At 46.7% G+C, this 19,254-nt stretch overlaps 1 protein-coding gene across 1 annotated transcript in view; it reads right to left on the bottom strand.

Annotated features, from left to right (window-relative positions):
• Positions 1-15,251, bottom strand: part of DPYSL3 (dihydropyrimidinase like 3) — a 76,025-nt gene extending 60,774 nt beyond the window's left edge. Inside the window, exon 1 of the mRNA XM_045027164.1 lies at positions 14,913-15,251. Within this exon, the coding sequence (XP_044883099.1) occupies positions 14,913-15,236 (324 nt within the window). The 5' untranslated portion in view covers positions 15,237-15,251. The remainder of the gene's footprint in view (positions 1-14,912) is intronic.
• Positions 15,252-19,254: the final 4,003 nt, after the last annotated feature.

Below are 19,254 nucleotides of genomic sequence, written 5' to 3'. Positions count from 1 at the left end.
ACTCAGGACATGCAGGTTGAGAAGTCAGACAGTGTGTTTCTGAGGCTGCAGAGCAGGAACCTGGCATTCTGTTAAGAACTAAGCTTTCCTTGTCAGGCTGATTCTGTACAGGGGCTAGATAGATTCATGCCTTAGACTTTTCACTTCTGGAAACTTAGCTGCAAAATCTTGGTTAGGCCGTAAGTGAAATGAGTTTGCTAGGTCTTATACCATTCCTATTGTGTGTTTGTCTGCATCACAAAACCCTTTTGTGCTTTGATACAATTCGTAATGATCAGACATTTCTGCTCAAGTGGAGCTCAGGGTGTAACAGTAGAGGGGTGCATTGGCAGTAGGGTGACCAGATGTCCCAATTTTATAGGGACAGTCTCGATTTTGGGGTCTTTTTCTTATATAGGCTCCTATTACCCCCCACCCTCGTCCCAATTTTTCACACTTGCTGTCTGGTCACCCTAATTAGTAGAGCAGGTGGGTTGTCAGGCCTGAGTGGCAATGACAAAGTTGTTCTGTGGGCCCTGGATAAGAATAGGAGCAATGTTGCTGGTCAGGAGTGAGATGCATTGGCAGAACTATAGGTGCGAAGCTTGCAGTGCACCACCTTGCAGCATTTCTGGCTCTAACCAGCATTTTTAGCTTGCCACAAAAACACCAAACCCACCCATAAAATTAAAAAAGGAATAAGTCAATGCTATTCGGCATCACTCTTTACAAAGCAGATGAAGCACAGTTTAATTTCACGTTCTCTCATCTGATACTATCCATCGGTGCATTGACTGCTCAGATATGCAGCCCTTTGCCATGCTGACGGGCATATCATAAGACTCTAAAGGAAAATTTGCCGGTCTCCTTCAATATTTCACACCAGTAAGGTCTCCCTTTAGCCCTGTGATACGTGCACTGGGGTCTCTTGTCACTGGTTGAGGAATCTCTTCTCTTATAAACCAACTGCAATGGAGGGCAGACAGGACAACATTTTATCTTCAGACTTCAAAATACACACTGACATCCCCCCAGGCATGATTTGATGGAAACACCTGTATTCTCAAGTGCTTTGTCTAGTCCAGGGATCGGCAACCTTTGGCACGCGGCTCGCCAGGGTAAGCACCCTGGCAGGCCAGGTCGGTTTGTTTACCTGCCGCGTCCGATTTGGCCGATCGTGGCTCCTACTGGTGGGTTGGGCCGGTTTGTTTACCTGCCACGTCTGCAGGTTCGGCCGATCGTGGCTCCTACTGGCCGGGGTTCGCCGCTCTAGGCCAATGGGGGTGGTGGGAAGCGGCGGCCAGCACATCCCTCGGCCCGCGCCGCTTCCCGTGGCCCCCATTGGCCTGGAGCAGCGAACCACGGCCAGTGGGAGCCGTGATCGGCCAAACCTGCAGACGCAGCAGGTAAACAAACCGGCCCAACCCACCAGGGTGCTTACCCTGGCGAGCCGTGTGCCAAAGGTTGCCAATCCCTGCACTAGTCTGTCCCAGGCAATCAGGTTTGCTCCTCTTTCTTTAGGAGATGATTCCACAGCTCAACTTCATTGTTAAGATATTAACCCTCATATTCAGGGCTTGATTCTTCAATCACTTACACATCGGAACTCCATTGACTTCAGTGAGGTTGTTCCTGATTTATAACAGGGTATGGAAGGAGAAAAACAGACTCCCAGCTCAGACCACATTTTCATGTACTCTGTTTCACTCTGCTACTCTGTTATATCTTCTTGTATCTGCCACGCCCAAACAAATCTTTTCCATCATGCTGATAATTATTCCTTTTTATGTCTCAATTAGCTCCACTCCACCTACTGAGACGAATTCATGCCTGTTATCACGCCACTGAAACATATGGAGTGACATCAGGGATACATTTGTCCCATTATATTCTTTTAATCTTTTCTCAGATCAATATATCTAACCCTTTAATCACATTTGCTGCTCTTCTTGGAATTCTCTGCAATTTGTCAATATCTCTTTGGTAATGAGGCACTCACAATTGAATGCATGTTGTAGGTTTAGTCCCAAAAGTGCCATACCAAAAGGAAAACCATATCCCCACTTTGGCTTGAAGCCCAAAATCTCACTGGACTTTTTGCATCCCGTTGTAAGCAGTTTGCTCTCCACCATCACCCATAGGATTTTCTTGGCATTAGTGTCTTCTACATACACAACATCTGTATTTTGGATTATTTCCCCCCATTGTCCTTGCATTTTTCCAAGTTGAATCTCATTTTGCTGTTTCTTGACCATATTTCTCGCCTCTCTATATCCCTCTGTATCATTGTCCTCTTTTCCCTGGTGTTCATAACACATCCCAGTTTACTGTCATCTGCAAATGTAATTAATGTACTATTTATCTTTCTTCCAGCTCATTAATAACAGTTTAAAACAAAACTGCCTCTAGCACTGATGCCTGCAGTTTCCCACTGAACACCTCCCCCAGCTCAATACATCACCATGTTGTCATTATTCTTTTCAGCCAGTTCTCACTGAGGCACATATCCAAGCCAATGTCACAGTGCTCGTATTCAAGCCAATATGATCCAACTTTTCCAGTAAGATTTCCTGAGGCTCTGCACACACCTCTCCTGACCTTCGCTTGAGGTAAATCAAACCACACTAAAATTATGTGAAAGACAACAGACTTCCACGGTACATGGAAATTTAGCATGGCAGTGGGGTTGGAGTAAAGGGCCAGGAGTTTCTCCCAGGAGCTAGGACACCCCATTCTAATCTAGGCAATACTAGGGATGTTCCCTTTTTATGTTTTGGGTTTGTCCCAGTCAAAGGAAAATGTCATGGCAGCATTGTACAGTGGGTAGTGCCTGGAACTAGGAATCAGGAGATTGGGTTCCATTCTGACTCTGCCACTTCCTTGCTGTGATTTTGGGGAATTTCCTTAGCTAGCCATGCCTCAGTTTAGCCTTCTGTAAAATGGGCAATAATGGCACCTTTGTACAGTGTTCTGAGATCTAGAAATTATAGGTGCTAACATATATTATAACCTGTTTTCTCACTCCATGCCCCTTTTGTGTTCGCCTCTTCCCCTAAATTAAATCCCTTCCAACTCTGTTATATTTCTGAATGAGGTATGTGAGTGGAGATCTCAACATCGCCTGTTAGATCTGATGTGATTATGCAGGGGGGATAGCAAGTGCCACAGAAACTCTCTGTGGGTTCCCAAGAGGTTTGGGGTGTATTCAAGGAGCTGATTCCCTTGGTGGTGTGGGATTGAGACCAAACAGTAAAGGAGAAATTCCATTTATGGGAAAAACACAAGAGCCAAACTCCAAGGCCAGTTCTCCAGGAAACCAAACCCCCACCCCACGCAATCAACTTGGTGGTGTCTCTGTGTGCAACACTGACCTCTACTGGAGGCAGACTGGAGCTGACTTTACAGCTAATGGAGGGCTGGTTCCCTCCATTCTGTCTTGCTCTTACTCTCCTCTCAGCTCACCTAAGCTGCATGTGATCCTCCAATCAATGCCCAATCTGTAAATCCTCAGTGCAGGGCCATGAAACACTCAGTTCTGCTTCTACAAGGCTGGGTCTGCCTCTGTGACACATCTAATCAGCGCCCTGCCTGCAGGCTGCAGCACATGTATCAGTGCAGAGAGGAGAGTGGAATAGTGTTGATCAGAGGCCCTGCAGTTGTGGGAGTTGCATTGCCTCAATGCAGGAGGCTGTACAGGAACATGGTCATTGTGGGGAATGAATCATACTCTTACTGTCCCAGAAAACAGGCCAGAACACCACTCCAAACATTGCCTTGCGGGAAGAGACAGACTGAGTGGAGCTGGCATGGGACAGGTAGGAAGGCAGCCATTATAGGACTGGCTCTGCAAGAGGAGAGAAGTGTTGTTAGTCAATGGGGCAAGGAAGATCCTGAGCCACTAACTAGGGCTCCTCTATATCTTGTCACAAGGCCTGGCTCTTGACAGATGCCTGCCTGCCAGCAAGACCAAGTGTGCAGAGGCAACTTAAGCCCTCCCCAGCACTGCCAGACTGTATCAGCTATCCACAAACAGAGGAGTTCCCTCTACTCGTTGCAGGGGAGTTCCCTCTACTCAGGAGAGCTGCTCAGAAAGCTCACTAGGTAGCCCGCTCTGGGCCATAAGTGCTATCCCTGATGCTCCATGCAGTTTGACAATCCTGGTGTCTGTCTGAATGATATTGCACATGCTGCCCAATCTCACCTGGGCATGTGCAGTAACTTCAACTGCAAGCAGTAAGCCCAGCGAGAGAGAGGCCAGGGATGGGCCTAAGGAACTGCCCCCTGTACATGGGAAAGGTTCCATTGTGAGATTTGCACTGCAGCTTCCTAACACATCCCATCTTCCTCTAGTAAAGCAAAATGACAGCGAGCGCAGAGAGCTGTCACATCAGAACCCATCCAGCTCTCTCCTGCCAACAGCTCTCCCCGCACTTGCCTCTTGCTGTTTCTAATGCTCCCCCGCGTTGTGTGATAGATCATGGAACCCTGGGAGAGTCAGATTAATGGGCTCAGTAAGAAACTGTGGGATGTGTGGGATTTTTCCAATTTCTAACTAAAAACGCCCAGGACTGGGAATCCCAAATGCAGCAGTGGAGGGAGTCAGCCTTAAGAAGGGACTCTTCAGTGCATTCCTCAACCATCTGGGCACAATGAAACTGAAATAGTGGAATGGTTTTGCTTAGAGATTGACTGGTTGCCTCAGTGAATGTTTAGCAAAAACTAAGGCCAACTTTGGATGCATCTGCTTTTCTGAAAGATGATATCATCCTGATCCCACAGACAAGGAATCTTGAACTGGGTGGTAGCTGGTTCCTGAAGCAGCTTTGCAGATTTCTGTGAGGTTTCTTCTCTCCCAGGCTATAGGTCAAGAAGCACTATTTGCCCATCCAAAAACATTTGCTTCATGTTTAACTTAATGTACACATGGGACACATCTAGCAACTGGAAATCCATCCATTTGCAGACCATCCCTTTGCACCCATGCCCTTCCTGCCCTCTGTAAAGTGATCACCTCCCCGGGGTGTTGAATTTTTTTGTCATGTTTTGGGTTTCATGGAACTTTTTACAGTTCCACAGAATATCTACCTCCCTGCCTTCTCCTCCTTAATTAAAACCATTGTTTTTCTAGGGAAATGTAATTGAAAGAACATGTATTTCTAGCTGCCTCTTCTTTGGAAGAAATAAAGAGCCTTCATGCTTGTGCTGCTTCTAGGACAACCAGGGGAATATAATAAAATCACAGCAGGACCCAAAACAAAGTCTTATATTCAGGCACTCATGTACATACACCCAAAACTTTATGATACTTGAAATCCAGCTCTATAGTTTGCACTTGATTCTAATCTCTGAGTCAACAATTGCAGACACTTTCTTTGTAACTGCAAGGCAAGGACATAGTCAATTGCAGGTTTTTTATAGTTGGTGAAATCAGTACAAACAGCAAGAAATGTGTATATGTTTATCAAGGAAGATATAAGTATGGGAGATGGCAGAATGTATAAATGGGTTTGGATTTCAAATACCCACAAAGTTCTGGAGTATTCAGAGTATTCTGGGTTTTAGTTCAAAGCCTGTCTTTAACAAGTATTTGCAAATACTTTTGACTATAAGCAGTTATTTTTCAGTAACAAAATGTATTTGCACCACTGTCCTCTACTAGATGAAATCAGAATTGCTCAACTACGTGTCATAACCCTATACTGTTAACCATGACTAACCTCTAGCTCAAGTGGCTAGGGACTGCAATTTTGGAGCAGGAGAATTTTAGTTTATCTACTGCTGCCGTGAAGTTCTGAATCATGAATCACCAAGTTCCTACATGGATTTGATCTTTCAGCTCTAAGGACTGCTCTTCAAGATACTTTACAAACTGTGTAATGTACACCAATATATTGGGGGGTGATGGGCTCTTTCAGAGATGCAACTGTCTCTGCAGTGGAATGATACCAGTGTCAACACAACACTATGATTTAGATCAGGAACTGAATAATGATTTATCCAGTTCAGACTACAAGTGAGAATTTAGGTGGGAAGAGTGCATTAATCTGAGTTGGACTTTAGCCCAAACATCAGACACCAAGACTAATTCCTAGTGGAAAGAGCACTGGACTAGGACTCAGGAGACCTCAGTTCTAGGCACAGCTCTGCCACTACCCTGCTGATTGTCTTTGGGTGAGTCACTTAATCTCAGCCTCACTTTCCCCATCTGTACAAAGGAGATAATGATACCAACAAAGAATAGATCACTTGATGATGACCTGTTCTGTTCATTCCCTCTGGGACACTTGGCATTGGCCACTGTCAAAAGACAGGATACTGGGCTAGGTGGACCTTTGGTCTGACCGAGTATGGCTGTTCTTATGTTCTACCTCCTTTGGAAAGTGCTTTGAATTCTACTGATGAAAAGAACTGCATAAGAGCTAGGCGTCCATTATTATCATCACTGAAATGTACCACGAGATCTCGAATAACCACAAATGGTCAGGAGTCAGTCCTTGTTTATCAGCTCACCCAATACCAAGCATCTTGGCAGCAGCACAGCACCCCCTAACATCATCCTGGGATACTGATTCAGTACTGACTCAGAGGAAACAGCAGACCTATTGATTCACTGAAGCCACTTCCAGATGTAGCTGGGTTTCTGATAACTTCCATCCAACTACTTACTCAGATCACACCTGCTCCAAGGCCAAGAGAGGAACAATCACAGGCTGGTGTGTAAACAAGGGCGGCTCTAGGCATTTTGCTGCCCGCCGCGAGCACGCGCTTGGCGTGCTGATGCCTGGAGCCGCCCCTGTGTGTAAACTACTGTTGGCAGAACATGGAGAACTTTCTTTAACAGCAGCCACACATATAATGTATGTGCACATTGGTGCACTTTATAATAACCTACACAAATGTTGTTACAATTGGAATTGTTGTTTGAAAATAAATGTCACCTCATTTGCTATTCCTATTCTTTTAACTCCCTAGCTGGAACTGGTGTTATTGGAAATGGACATTTCTTTCTCTGTCCTCAGCCTCTCTCTATGGGATTATTCTCCCCAAAGTTGCTATGTCCTATGTATAAGATTGAGAAGAGAGCAGTTCACAAGACAAAGAAAAGATCTGAGTTGTAGAAAAAGTGAGAATATGTGAGGAACTGTGTGCAAGAAACCATCCAAGTGAGTGTAGGACTGCTGGTGTAACATGGCAGCTGTATCCTCTACATTGTCTTGTTGATGGTATGGTTAAAGCTGCATCAAAGCCTGTCTGCACAGACATCCCTATGGTTGTTCAGCCTACAATTAATGTGTCAGGCTGAGCTCTGCATTAGTTATAAGCGCTAAGTAAAAAGATCACCAGGTCATTGTGAATACAAGTCCTTGAAGAAGTCTGCTCACAAAGGCAAGTGGGGTGCTAGACTATCTCATGGGCATAGAGAATAATACAAAAAATATAATGCCTACAAATTAAGGGGTTGGCCTCACCCAGAACATTGTGCTCAGTTTGGGTCACATCATCTAAAAAAAAAAAAACCACCAGCAGAAATAAAGAATCCTTCCTACACCTACTTATGGCAGCCAGATCCAGTCCTTCAAGGAGGCATCCATGACTAGTGAAATGAAGAGGATAAAGTTATATTTGCTGAGTATCAGGTTGCCTGAACCGATCTAGGTATTTATTAAAGTTAGTTAGAAAATTGGCTTTTTTCCCATTGAAAATGTTGACAAAAATGAAAAAAAATAGTTTTCATAGAATTTTCCATGGAGATGCTTGACTTTTCAGCAAAAAATCAAAAACTGACATATACTGTCTGAAAATGAAATAGTTCAACTCAGAAATACTGATGTGATGCCGTGTGAGAGTTATAGTTTAGGCGCTGGGCTCCCACATTGGACTACATCTCCTATGATGCACAATGGTCCCCACCCGCTCGGGTGAGTGAAGATGGTTGCATCATGGGAGTTCCTGGCCCTGGCGTATCTTGGGAGAAGTAGTTCAAGTAGGGAGTTCAGTCCATAAAGGAGAATGGTGACATGAGGGAGCTGAACTACAACTCTCATGAGGTGTCACAGCAGCGTATCGAAATCAAAATATTTCAGTTTTCTGCTGAACTATTTTGGTTTTGGGGCATCTCACTTTTTTGATGAGAAAAGAAAATTTTCTATGCAAATCAGACACTTTTTGAGAAAAACTTTGTTAAGTTAAAATCCAAGTTTCCACCAATACATTTTTGATGAAAAATTTCCTATCAGCCCTAGTATTTATACCATGCTCATCATTATGGTATCCGAGTGCCCGGTGAGAGAGATTTACCAGCCTTCGTGTTCATCCTGGACATAGGACTGTTGGAAAGAACTTGCACCCTGGCATGTATAGCTCAAGCACTGGTTTTTGATAACTATGCTTCAGGTTTTAGCTCTCTTTAGAATGTGATTGCAGGATTCTCTGAGGCAAACACAGGCTGTATGCAGCAAAATCAGAAAATTAACTTTTGTTTTACAATCAAAATCTATGATTTAACAAGACAGATTTTACCAGGGCTTTGGAGCAGAGCCTGGAGCAGTGGAGCTGGAGGTCTTTGCCTGGAGCTGGAGCAGAGCTTGAGAAAAGCTCCAAAGCCCTAGATTTTACTGTCACACCTGTGTCACACAGGCAACCTTTTCTATGACCTTCCTGCAGGAGAAAGGGCCTGATTCTGCTCTCATTATCTTCAGGCTGAGAAGACCCTAACTGGTTTCTCTAAAGCACTACCAATTTCTCATAATACTGTAACCCAACCCCCTCTGTAAAATGAAGAAAATAATACTCCCTACTGTATAGGGTGTTGCCAGGGTTTAATTTAATTAATTAATTAATGGTATTAAAGTGCTTTGAGATCCCCCAATAAAAGGTGCAATATTAGTAGAGATGTGCAAACAACAGATTTTTCAGTTCACTGGCAATTATGAAAAATCATGGACAATAATTCATTTCAGGTCAAACCAAAAATTCATTTTTTGGAAATTTTCAATTAGTTAGTCAGAAAAAATGTGTTTGGGGTCAAATAAAACAATGTTTTGGTTTGGTTTCAAGCTTTTTTATGTTTCTGTATTTTTTAAAAAATACAATTGAAGGAAATCTCAAAATGAAGTCATTTTGAACAGAAAAATTTCATCTAGAAAACGCTGAAACAAAATATTTCAACTTTTTGCAGAATTTCCTTTGTTTTTTCTACATGAACAAGTCATCCAAACCGACATGAATTCACAAAATGTTTCAGTGTATGCAAATCTGCATTTTTCACCAGAAAAAGTTTTGGTCTAATAATTTTGTCCAGCTCCATATGTAAGTGCAAAAATGTCATTATTATGATGCTAAATCAACAGGTAAAAATCTGCTGTGGTCTCAGTGATTCTTCTTGTAAATTATTGACACTGGAAATACAAACACTTGAAACTGAACTTATAAAATACTTGTGACAAAAGAAAAAAAATCATTTTCTTTCAAGCTACCTCCTCTGTTAGGTTCTATCTTATAGTTGAGTTTGGGATTTTATCACATATTAAACGTGTGTGCTGGCACACAACTGGATTCTCTAAAAGGAATAATTACAGCAAGACTTTACTTTGTTGATAGTATTTGTCAGCCCCTACTAAAGAGTTAGAGCAGGGGTCGGCAACCTTTCAGAAGTGGTGTGCCGAGTCTTCATTTATTCACTCTAATTTAAGGTTTCGCGTGCCAGTAATACATTTTAATGTTTTTAGAAGGTCTCTTTCTATACGTCTTTAATACATAACTAAACTATTGTTGTATGTAAAGCAAATAAGGTTTTTTAAATGTTTAAGAAGCTTCATTTAAAATTAAATTAAAACGCAGAGCCCCCTGGACTGGTGGCCAGGACCTGGGCAGTGTGAGTGCCACTGAAAATCAGCTAGCGTGCCGCCTTCGGCACATGTGCCATAGGTTGCCTACCCCTGAGTTAGAGCCTTCTCCCTTGCAGCCTCAGTGATCTTCCTGCCTGAGGCTGCAGTGAAGTTGTTGTTATCCTGCATTTATGGCCATTACAACCACTTGCCAAGGAAATGACGACTTCACTGCAGAACCATGTAGCAGGATGGGATGAGAATCCTGGAATAAATATAATTGGGCCAAATGTTTCTTGTCTACTACTTCTAACAGCAGGGAGCAGAAACTAGTGGAGCCGCAGTGTTGGGTAAGGAAGAGATACAAGAAAGAGGTGACTCCCCTACAAACCCATGAGCAGGGGGGAAGCACACTGCCATACAAATGGAACGTCACTTCCGACTGCACCTCTCCATTCCTTCTTCCCTCCTTCCTGTCCTCCCCAGTGCAACTCTGCCTCTGCAGAGGCAAAACTAAAAGTCAACAATGAAGTAGTGTACCATGTGAGGGCTGGATACGATGCATCACTGTTATTTCCTTTGGCTAACGCAGAGTCCAGTTTACAAGGTAATAATCCCAGCGAGCATCACCAGGACATAATTTCAGAGAGCGTTGTCAGAAAAGACAGGGGTTAGAGAGAGATGCTATTTCACTTTGTTATGGTAAATTAAGTGGCTTATTACAATTCCATTAGCTGAAAAGCATGGCTGAACTTGGAACAAACTATGGAGGCTCTGATCTCAAGGGACATTATTTATAAGGACCAGTGTTGGGCAAAAGGTGTGCTCAAAGTTATTGTCAATCGAAAACAAAAAGCCAACGGCAGGCTTCGGGCTGCATGTACATCTGAAAATTCTCAGCCAAGAGGGGAACCATGGACCTGATCCGGGCTCCCCCAAATCCCATTATATTCTACAGATGTTCTATGAGGGCTCTGCATGCTCGACCATGGAGGCATGTCCCTGCATCAGGGAGTGTGGTCACCATATTTATAATATGCCTTAAACACACCTCTCTGGCTTGGATTGCTCATGAAGTAGGCAACAGTATAACAGCAGCAATTTAATGTGGCAGATTTCTCAGGACCTGTGGTTCAACTACACTTTATTACAAAGTGATGGGGAAGGAAGAGGAGTTCCTCTTGTTAAACATTTACCTGGGAGCCAGAACTGTAACAGCCAGATAATATGCAGTAACATGTAATTTCATGATGCAGTTCTAATGCAGTTATTTCACTACTGAAGTGTTGGTATTACTAATGCTTAACTTAGCTGGTCTCATGCAGGGCCGCCCAGAGGATTCCGGGGGCCCGGGGTCTTCGGCGGCGGGGGGCCCTTCCGTTCCGGGACCCGCCGCCGAAGTGCCCCGAAGACCCACGGCGGGCACCCCCCGCCGCCGAATTACCGCTGAAGCGGGACCCGCCGCCGAAGCGCAGCCCGGTCTTCGGTGGTAATTCGGCGGAGGGGGGCCCCCGCCGCAGGTCTTCGGGGCACTTCGGCGGCGGGTCCCGGAACGGAAGGGCCCCCCGCCGCTGAATTACCGCCGAAGACCGGGCTGCGCTTCGGCGGCGGGTCCCGCCGCCGTCTTCGACGGTAATTCGCCAGCAGGGGGTCCTTCCGCTCCAGACCGGGAGTGAAGAAGCTCCTGCGCCCGGCCGCACAAGAGTTTGCCGGGCACCCCAGAGCGAGTGAAGGACCCCGCTCCAGGGGCCCCGAAAAACTCTGGTGGGGGCCCCCGTGGGGCTCGGGGCTGGGGCAAATTGCCCTTCTTGCCTCCCCCTCTGGGCGGCCCTGGTCTCATGGTGTTTTGTTAAGAAAAGCAGCAATTTGCTGACATTGTGCTTCCAAGAATCTGTTCATAACAACTAAACATAAGTGAGAAACAAGCATTAAAAGCAGTGCACTTGCACAGGGTCTCCATCTCTGTCCCCTTCCCCAACCCCTCCGACTACCAGGAAAAAGAAAACAAAACAAAACTGACAGCTTGCAGTTCTGTTCAGGGGCCCCCAATTTCCATAGTGCAGAGGGCCCCAAAATTCTTTATCTGGCCCCAATTAGGAGAAGCAATTTGGCCTAGTGTCTTGTGCCCAAGCCTAGGACCTGGGAACTTCTGTAATCCCAATTCTGTCGGTGATTTCCTATATGGCCTTGAGCAAGTCATTTAACCTCTCTCTGTCTGATTTCTTACATGTAAAATCATTATAAGAAAAAAATCAATTTGTACTGAGAAATAACCATTTTAGGACCTGATCCTGAAATGAGCTCCACACAAGCAACCCCTTGTGGCTCCGAAGACAGGACTGGGGCCATGTTGCGACCTGGTGCCCTTTAAAAGTGGGAGCTGTAGTTGTAGGTTGCATGCCGGCTCCTAGTCATGTGCCCCATAGGAAACTGTATACAAGGCTTCCTGACTCCTTAGGCAGAGATGCGGACAGAAGAGACCCAGGCTTAGGGAAAGGACTCGACTGCGTGTGCCTGCCAGGTGGAACGCCTGAGAAGAAGAAATCTGTTTTGAGCAGGAGCCAGCTGGAGAGGGTGGGAAATCCCTGAGGAAAAGGACCTAGACAAGACCCTGAGGGACAGTGAGGCTCTTTAGAATCTTTGTTTCTATATTAATAAAGAAAACAATTGAGGAAAGTCTGCAGACAGGCTGCTCCAGTATCTCCACTGCTGCTCAGAGTTTCCCAGAGCAGCAGCAGCTTGAAATTAACAATACACGGGCCAGTTTCGCTGTCACTATTCAGAATCTTATTGGCAACTGTGAAACTGACAAGAATAATGTTAATTTTATTCTTGCCTTGATAAAGCTATGAGCAGCAGCTGCAGCAGACACGGGGAAGAGACAGAGGAACCAAAAAATAAAGGCTAAAGGACTTGGGATAGAGTAGTGGAGATATCTCAGAACGTGCTCTCTGCAGGAAAGAAGAGATAAATGCTCCTTTCCAGCAAAAAGGAAGAGGTGGTTCAAATGTATTGGATACTTGCTAGGAAGAGATTGACTCAATTGTTCATATAAATCAGCAGACTAGTGCCCCTGAAAGGAGGCCCAGCACCTCCCCAACAGCTAGGGCTGTGGGGCAGGCTGGGCTCCTCCTTTCATTTTGTTGGGGAACTTTTCACTGCCCCGTCAGACTTTGGTCACCTTAAGTTCTCTGATTCACAAATGTATGTTAAATACATCAAGCCTGGCATTCCATGTTCAAACTTGAGCATATGTAAAATTCACAGATACCAATTGTACTTCTTAATTCTTAAACATTTATTGTGCAGCAAAATTAATTTTTCCCATTTTCTTTAAAAGTACACTTTACTTTTTCTGCCCATGTCGCAAAGAATCCTTACAGACTGGCCCAGCCCAGAGTATAAAAAGGGAAACACTTCTGACTAATATAATAATTTATTAAAAGATTCACTCAAGTGTTGTCACTGACCTACAGGAATAATAATCATGTATCATGATCAAATCATTTTACAAAAGAGGAGCCTGATTGTGATAACACTTGCATCAAGTGTAAATTATCAGTAAACCCACTGAAGTTAGTGAAGTTGAACTGTTGAAGTTCAGTGATCTTACTGCCAATTTACATTGGTGTAAATAGGATCAAAGCCGAGGAAGTGAACATTTTTCAAACTCTGACAAAATCTCTATGTTGCTGAGCCCAGGGGAACTTCTTACTATATAGGGCAATATTTGAGTTTAGACACAGTCTGGAAACCTTGGGCCTGATGCCAATCTCATTGACAGCTCTTTTACACCAGTGTTACATCACTAGTTTGAGTGGAATTACTCCTCAGTTACACCAGTATAAATGAGAAGAATGAAGCTCTTTTGGTTTAGACAACACTCAAGCTTAGATTTGAATGTAATCCCTTTTGAAAAAGAAAGAGATTTCCTTTCATGACCAGCCCTGGTAAAAGTTGGCAGCTTTTCTTCTGATGTGCAGCTTTACCATCCTTGGTAACTCAGTGGACCTTTTAAGTCAGTAACTCCAAGAAATGCTGACATCCTGTTTCTTAGACACAAGCTTTTTAGGTACAAACTGACAGCAAAAGGCTTTTCTTTCTCTCTCTCTTTAAAGAAACATAGGAGAATGCTGTAGATCCTCCTCTTGGTTAACCACAGAGTCTATGAAAAAGACTAAAGTTACAGTATGCACTGTCTGCAGTTCCTCTGAGTAAGAGATTTCCATTGCAAATTATTATTCATCATATTGGTGCATAATAATTATACTGTATCCATTTGGTCTCTGCAATCAAGACCTAGAGAGGAACAAATGTCTGATGAGCAACTGTATTTATCTACTGCTCTTCTTAGCTCCCAGTCTGAGCATCTTTTTTGAACTCTGAACCCTCTGACTTCCAAGAACTATAAAGGCGCGGGCAGAAACACAAAACAAAACAGTGTTTAACTTCTGTCAGTCTTTTAAAAGCTAGAAGTTTCTGAAAAGAGCAAATGGAGAGCTGATCTGCTTAGCTTGTGCTAAAAAGTGAACTATGGTTTCTTTTCTTTATTTAAAAAATATTACAGTAACTACAGCAATGAACCCAAGCCCTGCAGTAACTCGAGTAAGCTGTAAAATTTTGGGCCAAGTACGGGAGTATGTCTTTCAGTAAAAGTAAAAAGTTTTAACACTTTGCAACAACTCTAAGCACCAGTTCATTCCGGCAGGATAATTGCAGCTATGTAACACACACTCTTCAGTTAAGATCGCATGAAAGCCATCAAGTGCCTTTAGCTAGCAATTAGCAAAGGGTCATTCGGGGGTTTATATAAGCGTTTCTGTAACGAGGATGGAGTCCTGCCTCTCTTCCCTGCAGCCTAGCACTGCAATGTCAGAGGCTCCAGGCAGAGACACCGCTGTGGGACAGGAGGGAGAGCTCAGCCCCAGCCGCGTGATGCCTGCAGCACTCCCCATGCCCAGCCTTTCGGATGCCCGATGGCTGCTGCTGCTGGCACCTTCACGGCGGAGAGGGGCGGACCCAGCCCAGGGAGCCCACCTCACACTCAGCATTTCACATCTCCCGAGCTGGCCCCTCCAGGCTGGCTCCGGGGTGCCCCCCCCTTACCTTGTCCGGCTGGGGGCCGAGGTTCTGCAGCCGCTCCTTGTCCGAGCCGCTCCGGATCTCCACCCCGGCGGCGGCGGGGGGCTCCCGCGGGGGCTCGGGCTCGGGCGCCGCCGGCTGCGGTGGCCGGCTGGCCCGGGCTCCGCGCTGCCCCACGCTCAGGGCCCCGAAGTCCAGCGTCTTGCTCTCGAAGGCGCCCTCCACGCTGCAGAACATGCCGCCGTACTTCTGCCGGGGGACCTGGGCCGTGGTGCCCGGCCGCGCCAGGTACACGGGCAGCTCGTCCTCCTCCCGGCCCCGCCGGCCGCCGCTGCCGCCCGAGGCCATGGCCGGGATCCGGAGCGGGGAGCCGAGCGCCGCGTCCTGAGGCAGGGGCAGCAGCGAGCGGCGCGCGCGGAGCGGGGGGGGGTCGGAGGGGGGGGCGCTGCTGCTGCTGCGGCGGCGCCTCCGCCCGGGCGGGGAGCGGGACACGCGGGCTCAGCGGGGGGCTGGGCAGGGCGCGGGCAGGCTGAGCCGCTGGCGGCGGGCTGGGCACGGGGCCGGGCCCCTCGCGCGCTCTGGGCACTAGCCCCGGCCGGGGCTCCCGCTCGGCGGGCAGGCCGGGCACTCGTGCTCACAAGTGCTGCCCCTCAGGGCGGAGGGCTGAGCCCTTGCACTCCCCCGCGCTCGCGCTGGCAAAGAGCAGCTCTGTGCACACACTCCCTCGCACGGAGCCAGGGGCTGCACGCTCCCTCGGATCTCCCCGGGCGGGCACCCGCCCTCTGTGCACACAACACACGTCTCAAGAAGCATGGATGCACGCCGGGGAATGGGGCTGGGTCCTGTGATTTCACTGAGAGGACAGTTCGCTGGTTCTCAGTGTGAACGCTAGTGCCCCTAGGTTGCACTGCTAGGGTACAGCCCCACTCACTGAGATGGGGGGGGGGCTAGTGCACAGCCCCCTTTCTCAGCGTGACTGGGGGGGAGTGCTAAAGGACTGCCCCACCACTGTGAGTGGGAATGCTAGCGCCCAGCTCTGCACCGTGTGTGACAGATTGCTAGTGCAGACTCTCCCTTCCTGAGTGTTAACACCAGTGAGTAGAGAACTGACCCAAACCCGACTACAGGTATGGTTTCTGGTCACCGCCTCCTGTCCGTAGGCCAGGGTCAGCGGGGCGGTGGCTGTGGACCCAGCTCATGCTGGTCACTGCCACCTTGCTGCACTCCGTGTGTGCAGCAGAGTGAGTGTACTGATGATTTCCCACTCCAAGCACACTCAGCACTGCCAGGTGGTGGCCACCGCCATGCTGATCCCACTGGTAGGAGGCGGCTTGAGGCAGATCTCAGGCATGGGGAATGGGAAGGTCCCACTAGGCCGAGCTCCAAGGAAGTGGGGGGAAGTGTTGGGTTTGGGTCTGGTCAGTCATGAAAATGACTCAATAGTGTCAGGTCAGGTCCAGGTTGGGCTTTAAAATTAGGCCCTAGCAGATCTCTGCTGATGAATACTAGTAGAGCCCAGCCCTGCTCTCTAAGAAATGCTAATGTACAGTCCTCACTCTGAAATGAATACTGGCACTACTCACAGACCATACTCACTGTGCGAAATAATACTTAGCTCTTACACTGAACTTTTCATCCATAGATCTCAAAGCACTTTACAAAGGAGGTCCGTATCATTATCATCATTTTACAGATTGAAAAGCTGAGGCACAATGAGGTGAAGTGACTTGCCGAAGGTCACCCAGCAAGGCCAATGGCAGACCTTAGTCCCAATCCAGTGTTCTATCCACTAAGGTGGCAGAATCTGGCCTTGATTAGGGCAATCCACTAGTTTTTATACTGAGTGGGCTGTGCATAAGCACTCGTTTGCACACTCAGGAAGTAGTCCTGTGCATTTGTACACTCATTCACAAGCACTCACCCAGATAATGATCATACCTGTGCACTCATAAGTCACTTGGTCACACTATTGCATAGCCACACATACACTGGCGTAGTCATGCACATAAAACACTTTTACACTCATCGTCAGCTACATAGAGACTTACAATAGACTCATATTCACTCTACAATTACACATAGGCACAAGCTCATAAATGCACCTTCAGGCCTATTCATACTATCTCACTTGTGCATGGGCACATACATGCTTGTTTACATTGCATTTTGATAATCACATTGTGGCTTTTGTTTAAAAGCATAGACCTTAAGGACAGTTGTATGGCCAGAATTGGAGTTTACATATTTCAGGAGAGTATTTAACAGACTAAAGCAATAACCTGCCAAGTCTGTTAGACTGTAGCAATTGTGATCAAAGTAGTGTTTTTTGTTTGTTTGTTTGTTTTTTATTCTTTTTCTGATTAGTGATCACTTTATCAGGTATGTTAATGTCTATACACAGTACCAGGGCTTTATGTCAGATCAACTGACTTCAGGCAGGGCCGCCCAGAGGATTCAGGAGGCCTGGGGTCTTCGGCGGACCCCCGCCGCCGCCGAATTGCCGCCAAAAACCCGGCACTTCAGTGACGGGTTCCGGGGTGGAAGGAGCCCCCGCCGTGGGTCTTCGGGGCACTTCAGCGGCGGGTCCCGGAGCGGAAGGACCCCCTGCCGCCGAATTGCCGCCGAAGACCCAGAGCGGAAGAAGCTCCGGGGGCCCGGGCCCCGCAAGAGTTTTCCGGGGCCCCTGGAGCAAGTGAAGGAGCGAGTGAAAGACCCCGTTCCAAGGGCCCTGAAAAACTCTCGTTGGGGCCCTTGCAGGGCCCGAGGCCTGGGGCAAATTGCCCCACTTGTCCCCGTCCCCCCCCCCCAGGCGGCCCTGACTTCAGGCATACTGAGAATTATACCTATATGTGTTGCCAGTTATCATTTCTCCAATTTTTCATCACAAAAACCATGCAGTAGTTTTATCTCTATGCGGTAAATTCAGGGCTTGATTCAGCCCCAGGTCTCAAGGACCAGGATTTAGGGTCCTTAGTAGCATAACATACACCTCGAGGAGGACCCAGGACTGATGACACAGTCCTAACAATGGGCCAGGGAGGAATGTTGATTCAACACGTCCCTTGAGCATCCTTCCCTATGCTATCTACCTTCTTCCCCAATGACACCTTTCCCTGGACAGACAGGGCCTGTCCTCCCTAGAGTATGAACACATCTGAAGGTGCAGTGGTTCCCATTAATGGAAGTGCAATTTATAACACAGCCCTCTGGCTTGTGTTCCTGCTGGGGTGACACAAGCTCACTGAATGCAGAGCCATTTCCTGATGCAGATGTCTGCAGCTCCAACAAATGCTTAGGAGAGCTGCGGGGGATGTTCTTAGTTCCTGGTGTTGAACAGGCTACTGGAAAACTCTGCAAAACCATAGTGCCTGCGTGATCAGTAATGCAAGAGCCCAGGGTGAAATCGCTAGGGAAAATCCAAAATATTACAGGATCAAAAAGATGCTAAAAACAAATATGAAGCCAAAGGGTTTTGGTGAGCTTAGGTGAGCTATGCTCTCAGGTTCACATTTATCACTCAGTAGAACGGATACTACACTTGATCTCAGCACAATTCTACCCTCAGTTACACTAGTGCAGCCCTGTAGAAGGTTGAATTTGGTCTTATTTGTCTCCTGATCATAGCTACTTTTGAAATCAAACCGCACCTAGCTTTGTAACTCTGTGGAAGGTTACCCCTGTCTCTTTCATCCATGCAGCTTGGTTAAACATATACATGCTCTTTTGATGGCAGGAACAGCTCCTTGGGAAAAGCGTTCTGTGGTGCTTTTGCACATATTGTGCTATCCATCACATCATAGATAAGGTGACAGCAACAGTGCCTAAAAGTCTGCACATGACTGAGAATGAAGAATTGGTTCTGGGAAGCAACGTGGAGAACTTCAGGAGTTTGCTTTATAGCTAATAGACATAACAAGCACATGACCTTGGAAGGCACTGTGGTCCACATAAGGGGTTCTCAACCTTTTTCTTTCTGAACCCTCCCCTCCCCTCAACATGCTATAAAAACTCCATGGCCCACCTGTGCCACAATAGTTGGTTTTCTGCATATAAAAGCCAGGGCTGGCGTTGGGGGGTAGCAAGCAGGGCAATTGCCTGGGGACCCACGCCACATGGGCCCCCACGAAGCTACATTGCTCAGGCTTCAGCTTCAGCCCCGGGTGGTGAGGCTCATGTTGTTATGAGTCTTAACAGAGCCAGACACATTTTCAGTATTGTACATACGTTAATTAAAAACTATCTAGTCCAGATTCTAATGTTCTTACATATGTTGAGTAGTGCCTTACTCCATGAATGGGCTCACTGAAGTCACTGGGGCATCCATGGAGTAAGGTGCTATTCAGTCAGAGAAAGGGCATCAAAACAT

Source organism: Mauremys mutica, chromosome 8 (assembly GCF_020497125.1).
Source record: "Mauremys mutica isolate MM-2020 ecotype Southern chromosome 8, ASM2049712v1, whole genome shotgun sequence".
NCBI classification, from domain to species: Eukaryota; Metazoa; Chordata; order Testudines; family Geoemydidae; genus Mauremys; species Mauremys mutica.
The sequence above is the reverse complement of the archived record's forward strand: the minus strand, read 5'-3'. Positions and strand labels throughout refer to the sequence as shown.